Genomic DNA, 19,600 nt, shown 5'->3' on the forward strand with positions numbered 1-19,600 from the left:
AAGGCTTCAATAATGTTCAGTTCCTGGTTAACGTAGCTTCCCATTTAGCAGCAACACTCAACATGCAATGACTATTTTCCTTACCAGCGAGTATGCTCAGATGGTGTTGACTGTAATTCAGATTTCCATGCAGCTCACCTGGATTAAACTTTAAAACAAATGGCAGGGCAGACACTGACCAGGCTGTAAGACCTGATCTACTTAGCACCTTTCTGCCCTCCCATCCTCCTGGACTATTACAATACACAAGGTGCATCTACTACCAGCCCTTAGATGTAGTCTTAACAAAATACTTCACTGCCTTTCGGTAAAAACATTGCATTTTACACAGTCTTTTCCCTTCCACAAACCCCCCACAAGTGTCGCGGGCCCATCACATGAAAGACATTACAAAAGCAGAAGTTAAAAGCCAAAAAGATTTTACTATATGTGCAGCCTGTAGTTTGAGAAAGTAATTACCTTCACTGAGCGCTCTTCACTTGTCAAGAGGAGCTGCTCGTTTGTGAAAAATCTTTACCGTGATATTTCCTGTAGCATCCACCTCCTTTAAATTACAAGGTTAAATCACAAGGAAAAAGAAAGATACAATCATAGAAAAATACGTACCATCTAACCATTAGCCCAAGCTCCATGAAATTCTTCAGGTTAGGAAGAGTTTGCCTTAGATCTGGAGTACTCAGCCCATGTTGATATCTAAGCTACAAAAACAGGAAAAAGTAGAATTAGGAAGGCTTTCCAAACCCCAGATTCCAATGGATATAGTAATATGCTCGGTTAATTTGTCAGGTTTTTAAATAAAACGTAGGATAATCAAGCAGTTCCATGAGATCTATTACCCTTAAGGAAATATTCCATTTAATACTCATAACCTCAGATTAGCAAAACCCACCCAAGAACAGGGACAAAATGATCAGTCAATACGACTGTTAAACCTCATTACACTTTTTCCGTTTCCTATCTGTAACGGGAGAGTGGCCTCACAGCTTAATAAAAGCACAGTTATTAAGGGAGCAGACTGACTTTCAACACAATGTCCTACATTCACCGATTCGAAAAATTTATTTCCATGCAAGTGTCGTCTGTCATCCTAAGCGTATCAGTGTTAGCTGGAATCAGTAGAGGAATTATTACAGCAACATCAACTAGTAAAAATACAGACTGTCACAGGGCTGAACTAAATCTGGGTTCTTTTAACAGTTTATATCAACATTTATACTATTTTCGTAATTAAACCCAATGCCACGTGGCTCAGAGAGCAGGTTCTAACATCGACCTGCTTTAGCCCAAGTATGAATTCCTACCTGGAATTAAGGAGATGCAACCAGAAATTAAAAGCTCCAATATGCTGACTCCATGCAAACTGCAACTTGTTTTTACCCTCAGGTTATCAAAACAAAGTACATACAGTTTAATTCACTGCTGATCATTATAAACTACTCACTTAAAAAGTCCCCGGCTAAAAACGCCTTTGAAGAAAATGGCACACGGAAGGAAGGGAAAGTCTTCAGGTTTGAATCCCAAAACTTCAGGGAAGATCTGCAGGGTGATTTATCCCTCGTGTGGTTCAAATATGGAAAATATCCCTAAATTCCAGTGTCATTATAAAGAATATTGGAATGAAGCAGTATCAAATTGATAGGCAGTTGTCAGCAGATATTAAAACCCTCTAGAAGCTGCACCTTGCCTCAGACCTGCACAAATTCGGTACTGATGAAGCTAGCTGCTAAAATATTGAATAATACCACTTAAATATTATATTTCTTTGAGCTACACACCTGTTTCCGTAATTCATGAAATCAAGATGTAGACAAGCATCCTCTGAGTTAGAAAGGTTTCTGACCTGAACCAGGAGCCCATGCGACTTCCCCAACAAAGACCTAAACAGTTTCTCCATAGAAAAAGGCTCTTGAAATTGGGAATGATTTCTATACTTGTCTGAGTTTTAGAAAGAAAAATTGCTTTGGAAGAAAATCATCCTCGGCACTGCATTGTACAACAGGAGGCCATTTATTACATAGTTTATTATTTCCATATGGACACAGCCAAGTCATATGGTGGGTCTGGGTTCATATTTTCTGCTACAGTGACAGAACCTGGATTAAGACAAGCATACAATATAAATTACTAAATGATCACCACATTCTCCTGATGGGATTACAGTGGATTTGGTTAACCAAAGAACTAGCCTGGGGCAAAAAAATGAAAAAAGCAAAAAAAATAAAATTAAAACCATTACATTTGTTCCTCCTACTACAATCATTTTTTTTTTTTTTTATAGAATACCCATTTTTACAGTCATCCTTAAATTCTAAGGTTTCATAGCATGAAAAGAATTGGATTAAAGGACCTCTATTTCCAACAGCCAAGATCAGAAGAATGCACTTGAGACACACTTGTATCAAAAGACATGTACAAAAACATTGCTTCTGCTAAAAAAAATATAGTATAAATAGTATGTAAAGTTAGGATGCAAGTTTTGTGAAACCTCTAGAAAAAAATGATGGGTTTAACTTTATAAATTACATTCTACCCCATCTTTGTAATTGCCTCAAGAAAAGGGATATTGCCTTAAGTGACTTTATCAGTACAAGCTGATGATGATATATTTACAAAGTGAACCTAAAAATCTCTCTCCTGGAGAACCCACCACATGCACAGCCCACAGCAAAAAATGTAGAAGGAGAAACCCTGAGATTTCTCTTTTATTTGAGAAAACAGAACTTCTCTTCCTTGTGCTCACCAGCAGAAGATGCAGAGAGAAAGGCAGCAAGAAGAAGAGCAGTGAAACAGAGTCTGGGTAGGAAGAGGAGCAGCAGGAGGTGCCTGCATGCTGTCCTGATTCTCCTAAGAAGCAGTTTGATTTTCAATTGCTGCTGTTAAACAGCACCATTTCCACCCGCCCCACGCTAAGTTTCCAAAGGAACCAAGTATCACTCACAAGCGCAGCGTTTTATTTAAAGATTAGATTGTTCCTCCAGGATATTACAGACCAGCCATCCAAAGAAAACGTGCCTGTTTTAATTTGAATGAACAAGCGCCCAAGATTTGTGCTCCCATTTATGACTGTGTATACACCACGGGACCGTAAGTAAATCATTAACGATGCTCAGGCAATAAAATATTAATTGCCATTTCCTTACTAATATTTAGCTCCTCTACGCAGCTTCATTTTCCCAAGTGCTGCGTGAAATGCCGTGTGACTGAGCAAAATCACGGAGTAAACGCACCGGGAAACAAGCTGAAGACATCAGGCACTTCACAGAGCTTCCTAATTCTGCTCTCAAACCAGTCACCAGCAATTCTTACCCCACAGAAGCAAGAGGCAGCAAACAGGATGCACACGCTTTATGAAGAGTTCAAGACAGAAGAGCTTAAGGGTATTGATATTTAAGAAAATAACTCACCTTCTAATTTCCTTCAATCACAGATAAATTCCTTTTACTCGTCTCAAAATGAGAAAGTTTCAACATTTCACTGAGCTTTGTTACTTTGGCTTCTGGGGTAACTGAGAGCTTTCCAAGTTAGCTAACTCGAGATGTAAAGAGGGTAGGAAAACATAATGGCGAAGAGAGTATGGTTCTCTAAGATCTTTAAAAACAAACCTGAATTCATCTAACGTGATCCTTTTTTCAGAAAACTTTCATCTGTAACCTCTGACCTTAGAAAACCTGTATGATAAACTTAATTTCAGTGTTATAAGTAGTCTTGGAAGAGAAGACAGTATTTGTAACTACTAGTAGGTAGCTGCCTTGAGTCTGCTTCTGTAAAGTCTCTGAGTTTTGATTTGTTCTAAGACAGTTTCGGGAAGCGCCTGTACAGAAGAATCTAAAGAAATAAGATATTAAATTTATATTAAGGACAATTAAGGACAAGTCTATCTTTATAAAAGACCTGCCTATCACACTAGCGGGTATTTTATATCATGCTCTGCTATTTCTTCCAGCATCATCGCAGAGATCCATAAGCACAGAAACAAGCTGCATTTAAAACAACAGTTCCCAGAGTGAAAGCTTTTTTCTTAAAGCACACATTAACTTCCTACTAAAAGGCTTCTATTCTTTGCCTTTTGATGGAATTTAAGAGAATTGTTCCAGCTAACAAAACACCACAGCATTAGCTGAAGGTGAGGCTCGACAAACAAGTTCACCTGAACTTGCAGCAAGCAGGGCACGACTGGTTTAAACTCTTTGCTTTGCGTAGAAGAAATGTGTTGCATTGCTCCAGCTTCTACCTGAAGTTCCTTCTGTGCAGTGCCTGGATCGAAGCTCCCTGTGCCTCGGCAGGGAGCAGCTCCACCCTGAGCATCTCTACAATCCACTGCTGCTACCCAAACATCTTCCAGGTCATTTATCTTGTCAATCAGACAGCTATACTTAATTAAAATCACGTAAGATGACATAAGAGGTTACCCCCCTTCTAAAGATAACAGCTCAAAGATAAGTATTCATTCACCAGATCATGACAAGCACAGCCACCCCATTTGCCAATAAACTAAAACACAAACCTGCATGGGTTCAGCCACTCCTACAAACTCCATAAGGTAGGAAATACTAGAGCTATTAAACTTCTTCACTTAAACTGGCTTAAAAAGAAAGCACTTAGCTATCTTCCTATTTCTGCGTAATATCGGGTTGCACCCAAGATTGAAATTAGGGCTTTTGCCTCTTAAGAAAAATAACGATATCCTGCATTTAGGTGCAAAGAGTAGGCCATTTCCTATCCTAATGCCCGTAAGAGTATTTAATATCTAGTGGTACAAGAGCACATGCATTTACTTCCAAAGAGAAACCACAGAGTACCTGGTCTGGAATACCCTTTTTTTTTTTTTTTTTTAAAGGAGCTCCCAACGACTCCAATCCCAAACTCATCTGTTCATCATTTCCCACATTGCTTCCCCAGCCATATTCATCTTGTTCGAAGACACGTGGGAGCAGTCTCGTAGCTCAGACTGTTCATAAAGTTCAGGACACCGGCCACTTCAGTGCTTGTTGTGCATAATACTCGAGTCTGCACCGAAACCTGCAGCATTTTTGCACTTCTTTGGTCTCAGACAAAAGGTACTTCAGTCAGCAGGTCGTCAACGTGGTAGCGTGCTGTTGTAAAACTATCTTTATCTACACAACAGGGGTACCCAAGTCACTATTACACTATCCATGTTCATGTATTCTTAGGGCAGTTGAGCAGTTTTGGAATTATTTTCAGTTAAACGAGGCTTTTTTTTTTTTAATAGCTTCAAGAACTTAAAAGGACATCTGCTCCACAAATGCGAACACACACAAACAAAAATAGAAGCAAAAATGTTCTTTCAATGAAGTTCACAGCACTGGTTAGAAGCCAAGCATATACATAAGGTTTTCAGAGGATGTCAAACGCTGGGACACAAATATAAAAAGCAAGTTTTAATAAAATGACATAGTTAATTGTTTTACAAGATCCTGGATGACTTTTCGGAGTACGAAGGAGCACTGGCTGGGATTCAGATGACTAAGCACTGCAATAATGAAAACAGAAAGTGTTGTTATAATGCCTGTTGCTATATAAACAACCTTGGGGGATCAGTGAAATAATGCCTGCTGCTATATAAACAGTTGTGTGTGTTTATACCTTTGGGGGGAAATTATAAAATTTGAGATTATTTGCACTCTTAACGTGTTGCTCTCCTTTGTTTCATTAAGTCTAGCTGGTTGTTCCCCCCTCTGGAGGTTTACTGCAGAACCCCGAAGCTGCAACATTAGTGAAACACATCATGCTATCAATTAGCTCCTTAGACAGCCTATCTCAAAATTAAGAATTTAAAATTCATTTTGACTTTTCATATTTAAAAGACTGGCAGCGTATTAATATCTATCAAGATTGGAAGTAAATCTAACGATTTACTCCCCCAAGCTTCTTAGGAAGTAGGAGAGGTAAGAAAGCAATACAGCAAGTACTGAGATGAAGATTTGTTGTAAAGTTCTTGTCAACCTCACTTTTGGAAGGAACAGAGACTGCCATAGAAGTGACAGTCCTCACCCAAAATCCTCATCCAAAACAAGAAGTGCTCAGATACAGAGCTGTTTTTACTGTTTTGCTGACTTGTACATTGATGTGCCAACACCTGCCTTCCTCTCCCAAGTGGATTTCAATGCTGTTCAGAGGTCCACCTCGAAAAGCAGATGTTAATTTTGCAATTCTTCTAAGAGTACTAAACTAACAGAAGAAATCAGTGACATCAGCCACTTTGAAAATCCATGTACCTCCATTAACCCACTGAGCACACAAAATTGCTCAAGCTGACCCAGCATGCATAAGAAAAGCCTTCAGGAAAACTGCCTTCAAGGACTCCCATCACATTTAGCAATAACAAATAAAGCACACAAACAGGAATCAAAGCAGCAATGGGATAACAACTGTTTTATGCTGTCCCTTGAAAGGCTGCTTACAATCACACTTATTTTTATAACATGTTCGGTCTAAAACAGGCTGATCCCATCCCACTGATAAGGGAGAGGCTTCTAGGAAGAAGATATTCACCTCTTCTTTTACTTAGGTCTGTAGCAGTGACATCTGAGAGTCAAGATGCTGCAAGGTCACTGCTCCAAGAGGGTGAATGCTACATTTGGGAAACGTTGATGTTATGGCTAAGTGTCTGCGCACGTTGAGTTAGCACGGAGCTCTAATTCATTCAGTTCTCACAAACTACATCAAGTTCATACGGTAACTTTTTCCTCACCACTGGTTCTTGCTATCCCATAAACAATCTGCCTTCTTTCCTCCCTTCTCGCCCCGGAGGATTTTAATCCACGTCCATCTGAAAGGCAGGGGAAATTCAGGCATGAAATGCAAGTACAGAAGTGATTCAACAGTGACAAGGGAAATATTCTCTACTGATAACAGATCTACTTCCCTTCTACCTTCTGATTGACCTTAGAATTGCATTAAGTTGCTTCTTCATCTCGCATCCACAAAAACACAAAGCCTAACCATTATCTGCAAGCAGCAGCAGCCTGAATGTTAATGCTCAGCAAGCTGTAAAATCCCACCAGAAATTTACAAGTTTTCTTCAAATTTTTAAAACCGAAGTCTGATAATAGGCGATATTTAACACTGGATTCTGGTTTCACAGCAAGAGCGTTTACTGGAGATAGACCACAAGAAAATAAGGAAATCGGAGTACGTGTTTGAGTACATGCACAACACACTGCAGAACTAAACATCTCGATGAGCCAAAAGCTGCGTTTCCTCCAGGACTCTTGCTCGTATTAGTGAAGCCCTTCCTGACAGTAAACACAATACCTCTCCAGAGAGGTCTCAAACGTTAGCCTTCGTGGTTCGAGTCCGGTGTCCCAGTAAGGATATGGGAAACCACTGTCAGAGACAGGCTGAGCGAAACAGCCTCTTACATCGGTAAACCATTCCTGTAAAATTTGGTGGTTAGGGGGCTTGTTATAAAAATAACATAGGTGGGCCCCCTTGCCCATAAAGGTGCCTCTCATATACCAGGACCATTTTACAGAAAGAACATTAAAAAAAAGCAATTTAGAAGATAGAGCAGTTACTGGCCTCAGAAAAGCTTCCCCCTTTCCCCAGTGAAGCACTCAAATAACTAAAACCACGTTTACTGTTCAGCTGTAGACTTGCTGTGCTGTAGCTCGATGAGATGAAACTATGCAGCATAACCTTTCCAGGTTCAGGTCAGAACTTAAAACACCCCGGCATCACAGCGATGTTTATTGGATTATGAGATGTGGGCACACTTACTTCCTATGACTTCATTCAGCCTAAATGTTTGTATTTAAAAAAATCATTGCAACAGGCACAGAACAAAAGGTTAAATGTACAAAAGCCACGAGAAAGACAAGTAACGCTCTGTACCTCTGTCTTACACGTACCATTTGCTTTATACCTTTAGCTTCCCGACTGCACGAGAACATTTTAAGTTTGCTTTTTTACCCACAGACACAAAAAGTGTAGTAGTTTTGTGAGTGCACAGGTAAGTACAGTGAACTGACCCATCTCATTAGGCTGGAAATCAGAGCGACTGTGACAAGCTGAGAGGCTGCGTGGCCTCACCAGGGCTACTCCAGAAGCCAGGGGGTGGCCGAGCATCTGCACATGCCTGTGAACACCTCTGCCACCAACGAGGTTTCCTCGCTTGATGAGGGTTCAGAGCCATGCAATAGTTTCCAAGCAAGTTTTTGGGAAATTTGCATGTGGTCCTACTCACTCCTTCAACATAAAATGGGTGAAACTGAGTTTCTTGGCAGTTTTTCTACAGCACTGATCCAGATCTGTTCCTTCTGAAACCTGTTACTTCAAAGCAAAAAAGCTCTTGCTTCTAGAAAGCATCATTTAAAGAGCAAGTGATTAAGCCCGTACCAGAGACCAAGCAGAGAATTTGGGGTTTCTCAGCTCCCTGCCCCAATGTTTCATCACCTCAGCTGTGTCTTCCCAGGCATCCATTACTCTACTTTTAGCAGGCAAAAGAGACTGACTTCTGACAAAATAGTAGATTTGGAATAAAGTGGAAAGACTTCTCATTCACGGAGTATAACACCAATAGCTTAACCTGGGTAAGACTGTTTTCCTTTCACCACAATGCCATCCTTCAGCAAACACCAACAAACGCTAAGCCACACCAATACTGGAAATAATTTCATATATGATAGAGAATATTTGAACTTAAAAGCTAAAGCCAGGGTCACTAAATCAAAATCTATTAAGCAACAACCTTCTCAAGAACAACTAACAGCTTATATTCAGCAAACTGAAACAGCTTTTATTATTACTATTTACACAATATTGAGAAATGTTTATGTGAATTAGGCACCAGGCCAAAGAAAGGTGCTTATGTTCCCTTTAGTACGTCAAGTCCCTTGAAAAATAAATACTTTCAAGCTCTGTATTTCTAAGCGTTCTGGACTGATCAAAAACTCAACGAGCCAACACATATCAGACACTTTTATTCCTTTTGTCAGAAAATGACTTGCTTGAAGTTTCAACCATGGTACATAACAAGCCTGAAAGGCATTTATGGGTGATTAAGCAGCTGTCATAGCCGCAGCTTTCAAAACAGGATTTGTGCCCTGATGTGCCAAATCCCATCCAGAAGTATGAGGCAGACCCTGCCCCACAGAGCACAGAACAACAGAAGAACAAAGGGCACGGGTGGATGGAGAAATGAAAACAACAACAGAAGCTCAGCGAAAAAGAAGTCACAACTTGTCACTTGCTTGCTTGTGACAGGTGAAAGTAATTCTTACTCATTAAGCAAGCTAGGTTTCAGGAAAGGACAAGCCAGTGGCTGTATGTGTCCTAGCACGTTTTCCTTCCACGGAGAGATGGCAGCACAGCAGAAAGTGAGAAGGCTCCCGAAGGACTCCCGAAGAAAGGGACAGGAGCACAAACGAGGTCTGAATTCCACAGGTGCTAATGCTTTATATCTGAAAGTCAAGCTTTGTCTCCAGAGCACACACCCTACTCGTTAGGAAATATTATATACCACATCTTTTTCCTACACTAATATGTTGTGCCATGGCTTGATAACAGACTTCCCGCTCTCCTATCTCTTTCAATTTCAAAAAGCAACGCTTACATGAACTACAAAGCAGTTTAAGTTGGCAATCGTATGTGTGCATGTCAGCTTAACTCTATCAGGAGCCCATTTGCCTTTTGATTACTGAATCTTGGTTCTATTTTAATCACTTACTCATTTTTTTGATCCTTACTTAGCAGGCCAAAGAGCTAACGTGCAGAGACTATGACAGCTACGCAGAACACAAGTGATCTAACACCCAGAGCATGCCTGCCGGCATGTGTCCCCAAAATTATTTTGGAGAAGTGGCTCCAGGCACAGCAGGTGGTGCCAGCAATATCCTCCTACCCAACCACGTTGCCCAGGCTCCAGCTGCAGGTGCTGTGGTCAGTACGAGCTGGGAGCCAAGGTCTGCTCCTCGGCGAGCCTTCGCTGATCACTGCAGATTGCCTCCAGGCAAGGATAGGCAGGCTTTCATCTGAATGAAAGGGTGACTGCTGTTACAGCTAATCCAGCCTCATTTCAACCTATTTTATCTTGGCATGGGAGATAGGAAAGGAAAAAAAGGAAGCCTTCCAACAAGCTTGCAAAAAAAAAAAACATATGTAAATTCCCCAATTCTAAATGATCTGGCTAGGTATCAGCCCGCTGCTGCCCTCGGAGACTTTCAGGAATGAAACCTCTCCTAAAAGCTTTTGGCTCTGTGCAGCTGGAGAAGGTACTTTGTGGTTTTTCAGGTGCAGTCCCTTCCTCTTAACATTAAAATGAATGCTTGGCACTTCGCGAGATGAGGACTCGGCTCTGGCTTCAACCTGTGCTCTTTCAACAACACTTTTCCCTGTGCAGTTAAATTGGCCACAAATTCAGAGAGTGCATTCTTTCTGAACTGTACGTTTTATGATCCTAGTTTAGGGGCCTCATAAAAGATGTAGTGTGCAAGTCACAGTATCCTACGCTCTAAGGGTCATAACCACTGCATCTACACCGATACCCACAGAACTCTTTAAGACACTTCTGCTCGGTAGTGTTTATTGCCAAAACAAATTTCTACTCCTAACATTTCTGCCGTTCAACTTCCCATGGAAAAGTTTAATAGGTTCTATTATAAAGTTGATTTTCTCACATGGTAGATAGCCTAACAGAGCCAGGAGCTGGACATCTTGCCTCATTTCATGTTTAAGAGCTCATTTTCAGAGCAGTTTCTTACATATTGCCCTAGCACATAAGCATTTGACTTATTTCATGCAGCTAATAGAAAGATACCAGTTTTACCACAAACATTAAGAATTTTGCTTTTCTTCCATGCTTCTGGGAAGGTTACTTACCTCGTGCATTAGACAAGCTACAAGAACAACGAGCAGCGTTCCCAGGAGAGCAGCAATAGCTGAGCAACATCTCTATAAAGCGTGTAAATGTTGCCTGCCACCATGTGGACGCTGCGACTCTGGACATGAAAAAGGAGGGCTAGACAAGAGTTCCTTGCGTGGATCTCTAGCGCAGCGATGTGAAAATAAACAAGCTTCCTTGGGAGAACTGACAGAAGATTGTTCGAGTGATTTTTTCCTGTCAAATAGCAAAGTTCATCTCTTGCTAATGACTGTCAGATGAAAGCAGAACTATTTGCTGGCCAGGGTTGAACAAACCATGCCAATGTGGATAGGAATATCAGACTAACATCACTCATCCCTTGTCAGACAAAACAAATCAAGGCTGGATCTGAAGAGAAGCCTTGACTTGTGAGACGATCCTGAACACGTATCCAACATGATCAGAAAAACACTCACGCAGTACAAACCAAGACGACTCCACAAGACCTGGAGGTGATGGCTGGGAAGGTTTGTTCCGACTGCCACCAACTGCAGAGTCTCTCTGACAAACCCCAGTGATGAACCTGGTAAGGCTAGACACATTCGCTCCTCCACCTAGCCCTAGGGAAACAAAGAGTTGTAAAAGAGTCCAAAAACTGTTTGTTTTGTCAGCCTCCTTTCAACAGCCAGTAGCTGATGCAAGGACAGAACACCGTCGTTCCAAGGTCTTGTCCACTAAAGCCAGATGGGCTGGGGAACCCAGCACGAGAAGGATGTGGGGTGTTAGCGAGGGTCCAGAGGAGGCCATGAAGTTGATCAGAGGGCTGGAGCTCCTCTGCTATGAAGACAGGCTGAGAGAACTGGGGATGTTCAGCCTGGAGAAGACTCCATGGAGACTTCACTGTAGCTTTTCAATATTTAAAGGGGGCTTATAAAAAGATGGAGAGCAACTTTTTGCTCAGGCAGATAAAGACAGAACAAGGGGGAATGGTCTTAAACTAAAAGAAGGGAGATTTAGGTTAGAGATTAGGAGGAAGTTCTTCACTCAAAGGGCAGCGAGGCACTGGCACAGGTTGCCCAGAGGAGCTGTGGATGCCCCATCCCTGGAGGTGTTCAAGGCCAGGCTGGATGGGGCCTTGGCCAACATGATCTAGTGGGCGGCGTCCCGGCCTATGGCAGGGGGTTGGAACTGGATGATCTTTTATGTCCCTTCCAACCCAAACCAATCTGTGATTCTATATGGAAGTTGGGCTGAGACTCCAAATAAGAAATCTAGAAGATAATCAACTTCTATCCCCTTTAGAGATTCACTGGAAAACCAAATCATTTCGTATGCAGAGCTGCAAATGAATTCATTGACCTCTTGACATGAAATAGCTGCAGTGAAACCCCTTCTGGCTGGGACCAGAAGAATCTAGCTCTATAGCTATAAAGTAATTATTTCCTCTCCAAGCAATCTTGCAACTGGATAAGGAATAGCGTGACTGGCACATATCATGCAAGAGACAACCTTGTGAATACTTAAAGGAGTTGGTAGTTTCATGAACAAGATGGCAGACTCACACTCTCTTCAATGGCTATATGTTGTATATGTATGGGTTAGAAATAACCAATACAGGAGGAAAGAAGCCATGTAACGTCAACTCGTATACAACTTAGGGTCAGGCTTCCTCCAGCAAGGACATTGTGTGTGCTCATTAAGGACTCACCTCAAGAGGGATGGTCACTGAAGTCATGGTTAGTAAGGTCATCTCTTCATATGCAATGAAGAACCTACATCAAAGGCAGGCCTGAGCTGTTAAGACTCTGGGAATGCAGGAGGGAGACAGCAAAAAAGCCAGCAAGCAGCAGGAAAGCTTCTTTCTTTCTGCAGACACATGATTTGAGATTCAGACGCTGTACTTACACCCCACGCTTGAAGGTTATAAAAAATTTAAGGAGCTGAGAGCAAAAGGCCTGGAGCACCAAGACCTACGCTGCTCAAGGACTTGTGACAGCTCAACTTATCATGGCCACCGTGTCCATGATCGAGATGAGCTGTGAGACACACACCACGTTTGGAGAGATGAGAACACTGTTCTGGAGATGTTTCCTTACCCATGCTGTGTGCTGTGCTCAGCTTGAGCAGAAATACTCAACTCTTCGGTGACGACTTGATATTTATCCACTCGAAAGGGAGGTTTTCATGGTGTGAACACCTATGCAAGAGTTCATTCCATTTTCCTGTTAAATTTTCACCTTCCTCTGATACTCCACACGCATCCATAACTGAGCAGCTAACGAGTTTGTGGGGCCAGCTACCTGTCAGTATCTCCCAATACCTAACACTTACGAGAGCCAACCAATTCACTGCCATTTTTAGCAACCGTATTCTGCTTCACCTCTGACAACGCCCTGGAACGACAGCGATTTTTTTTGTCCATATTATTGCACAAGTCATTAATTTCCCTTTAAAAATATCACGCTTGTATGTTTGTTACAGTCAAAGAGCTGAAAGCGCGACTGGAAATTTATGGTCGTACCTAATATTATCCAACATAACAAGCTACTCTGAACATCATGAGGGCTTCAATATTATGAATAGAAAATATGGGGATTCAAACAATTTGTGCTCACGTACAGATGGAAGTTATTATGAACTCTCGGAATTAACACACATTGTTTTGACTTCGGAATGTAACAGCAAAGCAAGTTTCTCCAAATAACTGCTCTATCGAGCTAGCACCGAGCTGCGTCTAATTCCAGCTGAATTCTCCTGAGTGCAAGATGTGGTTTTCATTGTTATTATCCTGCTGTTTTACAAAACAGTACCACTTTATCTCTAGAAGAGTTTTGATTTCAGTAATTTTAGTTAATATCAACCCAGTCGCACTTCTTCCCCACTCACATTTCTCCTTGCCCCAAGAACTCCAGGTGAAAGCAAAAAAAAAACAAGAAAACTTCTGTGAAACTGGGGAAGCTTACACAAATCCTTTCAAGAAGCTATTTAAGTTGATTCAAGTTTTTCTGGGCTTTTTGCTTCTCACCCTCGGTGATCAAGACTTTCATGATGCATTCAAGTAAGGCAATGGAGACCTGAGCTCTTCCCTTAACTCTGCTAGAGCTGGCGGCGTTGCTCTCATCTTCCTCCGATCCTCACCCAGCAGTCAGAGGGAGTCAAGCATCCAATCCAGACTAAATCACGACAGAGCAACTTTGCTTGCAGAACTCATTCCCTGAATTGAGGCCAACGCTTTGGGGCCTTAAAAGGGTTCCCTCACAGGCTGTGATGGTCTAGAGACCAGCTCTCACTGTCCATCCAAACAATCTTTTTACACGTATTCTTTTCACGCTCACTTGAACTAAGCCTATCTGGAAGCTTTTCTCAAAGCAGCCTTAAGATATTCTAAAACTATTACATTCCAGCCTCCAAAGGAGCACAAAGGATTCAAACAATCTCAGGTTCCAGATCAAGTCAGCCCCTGAGCACAGAACTTTTGTGATATATTTCCACGGTATCCATCTGCTACGCCAGATTTTTCGCACTGCTTTCACAACGTCCTCTTGGCAGAAGTATAAAAACTGCAATGTTTGACGAAGAATGTCAAAGCAAAGGTGACTACAACAATTTATGTGGACTTCAGTAACACTTTCCTGATTAAACAAGTAGTAGAATCCCCCCCCAACAAATTCTGATTTACTTTTATTATGTTTTTATATTCAACGGCATACATTCTCAACGCGTAACATGTGAACCACTGGTGTTGTACAAACCACTTCAAATAGTTTGGCCATTATAGCTTGTACCAGCAGCAGTGACCCCATGCAAGCTTGGAAACTTTTAAAATACAAATACGTACTTTAAAATAAAGTCTTCATTTACTTTTATGAGTTTAAAAACATGCCAATGATTTTGGAAATCAACTGCAAGGACTTGGAAGGCAACAGGAATGAGTGACCATGAGTTCAACAGTTCACAGTCCTTTGGAAATAGGAAAAGAACAAAACCAGAATGACTGATCTCTGTCGGTCAGTGGTAACATCTCTGAGGAGACGAGTCAAAAAGAAAAAAAAAACAGATGAAGTGACACGGTGAGAGTTCTGTTTTAAAAAAGAGAAGAGACACTACAGGTACAAGTGCCAACTAACCCAGACTGCAGGAAACAGACTACCGGCTTGGGCTCGATGAATAGTTTGTAATTTTAATTAAGAAATAAATCAGTACTTGCATGATACAACTGAACAGCAAACTCACAGAATCACAAGGGCAAAAGCCAGAAGAGGCTGAAAAGCAAAGCAAGCAGCATCACAAGTCACAAGCGACAGAACGAACTGATGTATTTACACAAGTATAGATTAAGGACAGCACTGATTTGGTACTAATGGAGAGAGAAAGCTATCAAATTGTTTGGAGGAAAGGGAGTATTTAATCCCTTCTTTTGCTCTAGTCTTCCCCACGAAAGTCAAGTGTGAACAGCTGGCTGCCATTATTAATGCCAGCAACAAAGAGTCACAGTCTAAGTTATATTAACAGCTTGGTTAAGTGAATTTCCAAGATTAGCACGACTTGATTAACTTCATCTTAAGACATTTTAGCCTTTAAGTAATTTCAGAGCCATTGGAGGTTATCTTCCAAAATACACTAAGCACGGGCAAAATACCAGAAGTCTGGAAAATGGTAAATGCAACCCAAGCTTAAAAAACAAACCAAATGATACAGCCCAAAAACATTTCTCTAATTCAGGGTTAGAACAGGAAAGAAGTGATGGAAAGGAGAACTGGGAAGGAAAAAAAAACAACCAGAAATTAAGTATAAAAAACCGCAATTGATTTTTCACGAATAAAACTGTCAAACCAATCAGAGCAGCTGACCCTGCCCTAGGGTTGGGCAACAGCCTGAACAGCCTCTACAGGTCCCTCTGAGACCAGCTTTTTGGCTATTTTCTGAATTCCATACCAAACGTGTGGGCAGCAGGTATTAGTGCTTCTTGAATAAAAGTCTGTAAACTTGTAAAAGTTAAGAAAAAAAATCTCATTCATTTGCCAAAGCAAAGGATGATTTTTAAAACACATAAGAACAAGGAATGAGGATGATTAGAGGACTTTTAAAAATTTAAGAGTCATACATTGGCAAGACTTTTCTTATCAAAAGTATAGAGGTAAAAGGGCAGTTAATAATAAAGCAAAATTAAATGACACAGTAATGAGAATGAGATGAATTGAGTGTAATGAAAATAACAGAAAACATTCACAATTTTCCAAACAGGGCATGTACGCTCACAGTATTTACTATTTGAAAGGGAAAATTTAATTGTTAGCTGGCAAGCCCTTCTTAAAGCAGCACAGGAGAAAGTCTTAGCACGAAGCAAGAAGGCAAGTGAAGCTTGTGATTTGGAGAACACCTCCAAATAGTTCACCATTGTTCTCCACGGAAAACAGCATCACCAGACAGCAGATGCACACTCTTGCCACACTGACACTAAGCAGATGGTAGATATTAATAATAAAATCTTAGTGTACCAACCTGTGCTATATTTTTGTTGAGAAGATACACTCCATATTCAAACTGAAGCTTCTCCCCTCCTTTTGGATACAAAGGAAATCTGATGGGGAAAAAAAGCATTAAAGGTGAAGTTATTCAGATGTTTAAATGAACTTGAAAAAGACACAGACTCCACAACTGGAAAGGTAAAGATTTAAAGTACTTCCCTTGCCCAGGAACCCCCTCCAGAGGAAGTTATCAGGAGCCCTCTGCAACTCCAGTCAGCCTTTTAATAATTGATGTCAAAATTCAGCTAATGAATTGCGTTTTCTGAAGTATTTCAGGTTTTTAGAAGATGCTTTATGACCCTGCCAGTGCTGCAACGTTCCTCTCACTAAATGAAGCGTGTTTTAAGAAGCACGCAGCATAATATCAGATTCCACCATACTCCTTTGTATTCAGCCTTTTGCATTTGGTTAGCTTGCTTCCTAATGAAATCCTTTTAAGAAAGGCGTTCTCTTTTGATTAAGTTGTTATTTTGTGATTGAAAGAGTACAAATCTCTTTACAGACCCTTGCAGACCCATTTACCAACACACCAAAAGAACAATTACATGGTACAAACCATTTTTCATCTTCGTGTGCTCTCCGTCCCACTTAAACCTCATGTAAAACCCTTCAGCTCCCTCGGACATCTGCCCCAGCAACCTTCTTCCCCATCCTGTTGTGAAAACCTTTCCAACAAGCTTCACACGTGCAGCCGAGGCTCAATACAATTACAGCCTCATAGCTCTCACAACTCATGCAAATAGATTCCTAATGTTTAATTCTGTACTATTACAATAAACCATGGCTCTTAGTATCTAAGTGTAGCTAACAGTTTATGGGAAGAACCACAACTTATTCTGGTCTCAACTGCTGCAGGAGACTATAGACCCACCGCTGTAGCCCCTAAAGCATTCTTTGACATTCTCTACGGAAACAATTTTATGTGCACGGAATATTTGCTTAAGTGAAGCAGTTCAAACTTTTAATACTTGTAAACTGCCTTTCTGAGGACTGTCTTTTGACTCTTCCTTACCACCAGAGGCTGAGGTCAACAGTGGTCAAGCCGGTAATTCAGTAGGATCTGTAACTTAACGTTTATGGGAGCTACACCATGAAACCAACTTTTGTCTTCCTAAAGAACCCTACGTTCTGCAGCCCCTAATCAAGATGCTGAGGATATTATCTGCACTAAACCCACATTACATCAGAAAGCAAAGTCCCTCTCAAATTTAAGATAACAAACACAGGAGATCGATATCTACTAGAAACAACACACACTCCAGAGGGGTGATTACGCAAAGTGTATTTTAACATCAATCAAATAGAAAATCTTTACTGCAGCCCCACAGTAGAGTACATTTGCAGCATTTAAGGAGAATTATACAGCACCATTAAAGCTAAAGGTTAACAGGTCACGATCGCAGCAGATCAAATATTAAGATGTCAGCTTCAAGTTTTATGCTACTTTCAAACTCACTAGGTCACTTTAAGTTGAGGAATATAAAAATCACCTTGAACAGCATACATCTAGCTCACCTTGCTTAATAGATCCATAAATCCAGCTGGTTCCCCATGCAAGAAAACAAAACCTTTTGAAATGACCACATGCTACAACAATTCCACCGCGCGTTATCCTAAGTGTAAAATACAAATCAAAAGGAATTCGTTTCAATCTCTACAATTACAGTTACCCAAATGGAGGAAGATTTAGATTTAAAGGATACCTTTACAATTAACGGCATAAAACTCACTCAAGCTTGACAATAAAAGTGCCATTAGGAACACAAGCCCTGTTTCGGTATAAGATAGTATTTCATTAAGCCACTAGTAATGGGAACCACGTATTCTATTATTAGACACGGAGCCCTTCAACATATCCAGTAGAGAAAAGAGGATAAAACTCTTTCACAGTGCTCGCTACCATCTCTGACAGCTGAAATGGTGAAGATTGAGCTTTTTGAGCTTTTTTTGAGCTTTCTGTTTATCAGGTTGGTCTTCGTGTGTTTTTTCTTCTCCTTTTTGTTAATATTCACATTTCTAACTTCCATTAATTAATCTTGAAAGAATCTAAACTACATACATCCTCATGTCAGCTTTTATAACATAGTAAGTTACATGAAAGTCTCGAAAAACGTCAGTGGATGTCTTTGCATATGCACATTTATGACATACAGAAAAATATTACCAACTTTGATGTTCCTTTCTTTGTGTGTTATCTTGCTTGCCCATTAGGGCTGGTCACAAGCAATAAACTTAAGGGAGAGGAACCATGACATTTTACATAGTGCTTCACTGAGCATAATCGAATACAACTTTAACTCTTGGCTCCCTACGTGAAATTGTTTTTGCCTGCTTCTTAGAAAAGCATGACTGCAAGCTAAATCTCTTCCTTTGGCATGCTGTGTGAGGTTTTAGTTATGCATGCTCAAAAATTACAGTTGAAACTGACTCTTTTAGTAGCTTTATAATCACAAAACACTCAATAAAATGCAGAATGGCATCTGCCTGCCTGTTCCCCTTCAACATCCACCTTCCTGGGTTCCATTCCTGCTGCTGCGTTTGAGTGGGGTGGGAGGGAAATCATTAAGCTCCTTTAAAACAGAACATACCTAAGATGAGAATAAGTGTGATGTATTTACTGGAAAGAACAAAAACCAAGCCACAAATATCTGTTGTGTAATCACCAGAACAGACTGTCTGAGAGCAGTTACCAAGCAGTTGGGGAAGTCGTCAGTTTAAAAGGGTTTCTGAAGTTGACAGAGATCACCCCCTGGCACAGAAGATGCATTTTTCCTCCTCCTGTCCTAAGGCCCTTCTCAATCATCTTCTGAAAGGTGATGGAAGAGGTTCAGAAGAAAGGAGACGTCGCTCCCATCTTCAAGAAGGACAGTCCAGGAAGCTCACCCTGAGCCCTGGGAAGGTGATGGAGTCCGTTCCCCTACGCCACTTCCAATCATGCTATGAACAAGAAATCTGGGAGCAGTCACCACAAATTCACAAAGGGTGAATAACCAACCTGACTCAGTGGGTTAGGGGAGAGCAGCGGGTGTTGCTTTTCCTCTACTTCAGTGATGTTTTTGACACGGCCTCATCCCAGGCAAAGCGATAAAGTACAGGCTAGATAAGGAAGCAGTGAGACAGACTGACAGCTGGCTCTGCTGCCAGGCTGAAAGGGTTGTGGCCAGCAGCACGGGTCCAGTTGAAGGCCAGTCACTAGACAAGTAACGCAGCGGCTGATACAGGGGTCAATCCTGTTAAATACCTTCATTAG

The 19,600-nt window shown here is 41.1% G+C and overlaps 1 protein-coding gene across 3 annotated transcripts in view; it reads right to left on the reverse strand.

Annotated features, from left to right (window-relative positions):
- Positions 1-19,600, reverse strand: part of UVRAG (UV radiation resistance associated) — a 95,213-nt gene that overhangs the window by 14,665 nt on the left and 60,948 nt on the right. For 2 of the 3 annotated variants that reach the window (XM_035560496.2, XM_035560497.2), the window contains 2 exons: positions 16,325-16,403; positions 607-698 (listed from right to left, as the gene is read on the reverse strand). In XM_035560496.2, the coding sequence (XP_035416389.1) occupies positions 607-698; positions 16,325-16,403 (171 nt within the window). Of the gene's footprint in view, positions 1-606; positions 699-5,348; positions 5,492-16,324; positions 16,404-19,600 lie in introns of those variants that run through there. The other variant, XM_050708039.1, reaches the window with a different exon arrangement.

The sequence above is a fragment of the Cygnus atratus genome, chromosome 1 (assembly GCF_013377495.2).
Source record: "Cygnus atratus isolate AKBS03 ecotype Queensland, Australia chromosome 1, CAtr_DNAZoo_HiC_assembly, whole genome shotgun sequence".
Lineage (NCBI taxonomy): Eukaryota > Metazoa > Chordata > Aves > Anseriformes > Anatidae > Cygnus > Cygnus atratus.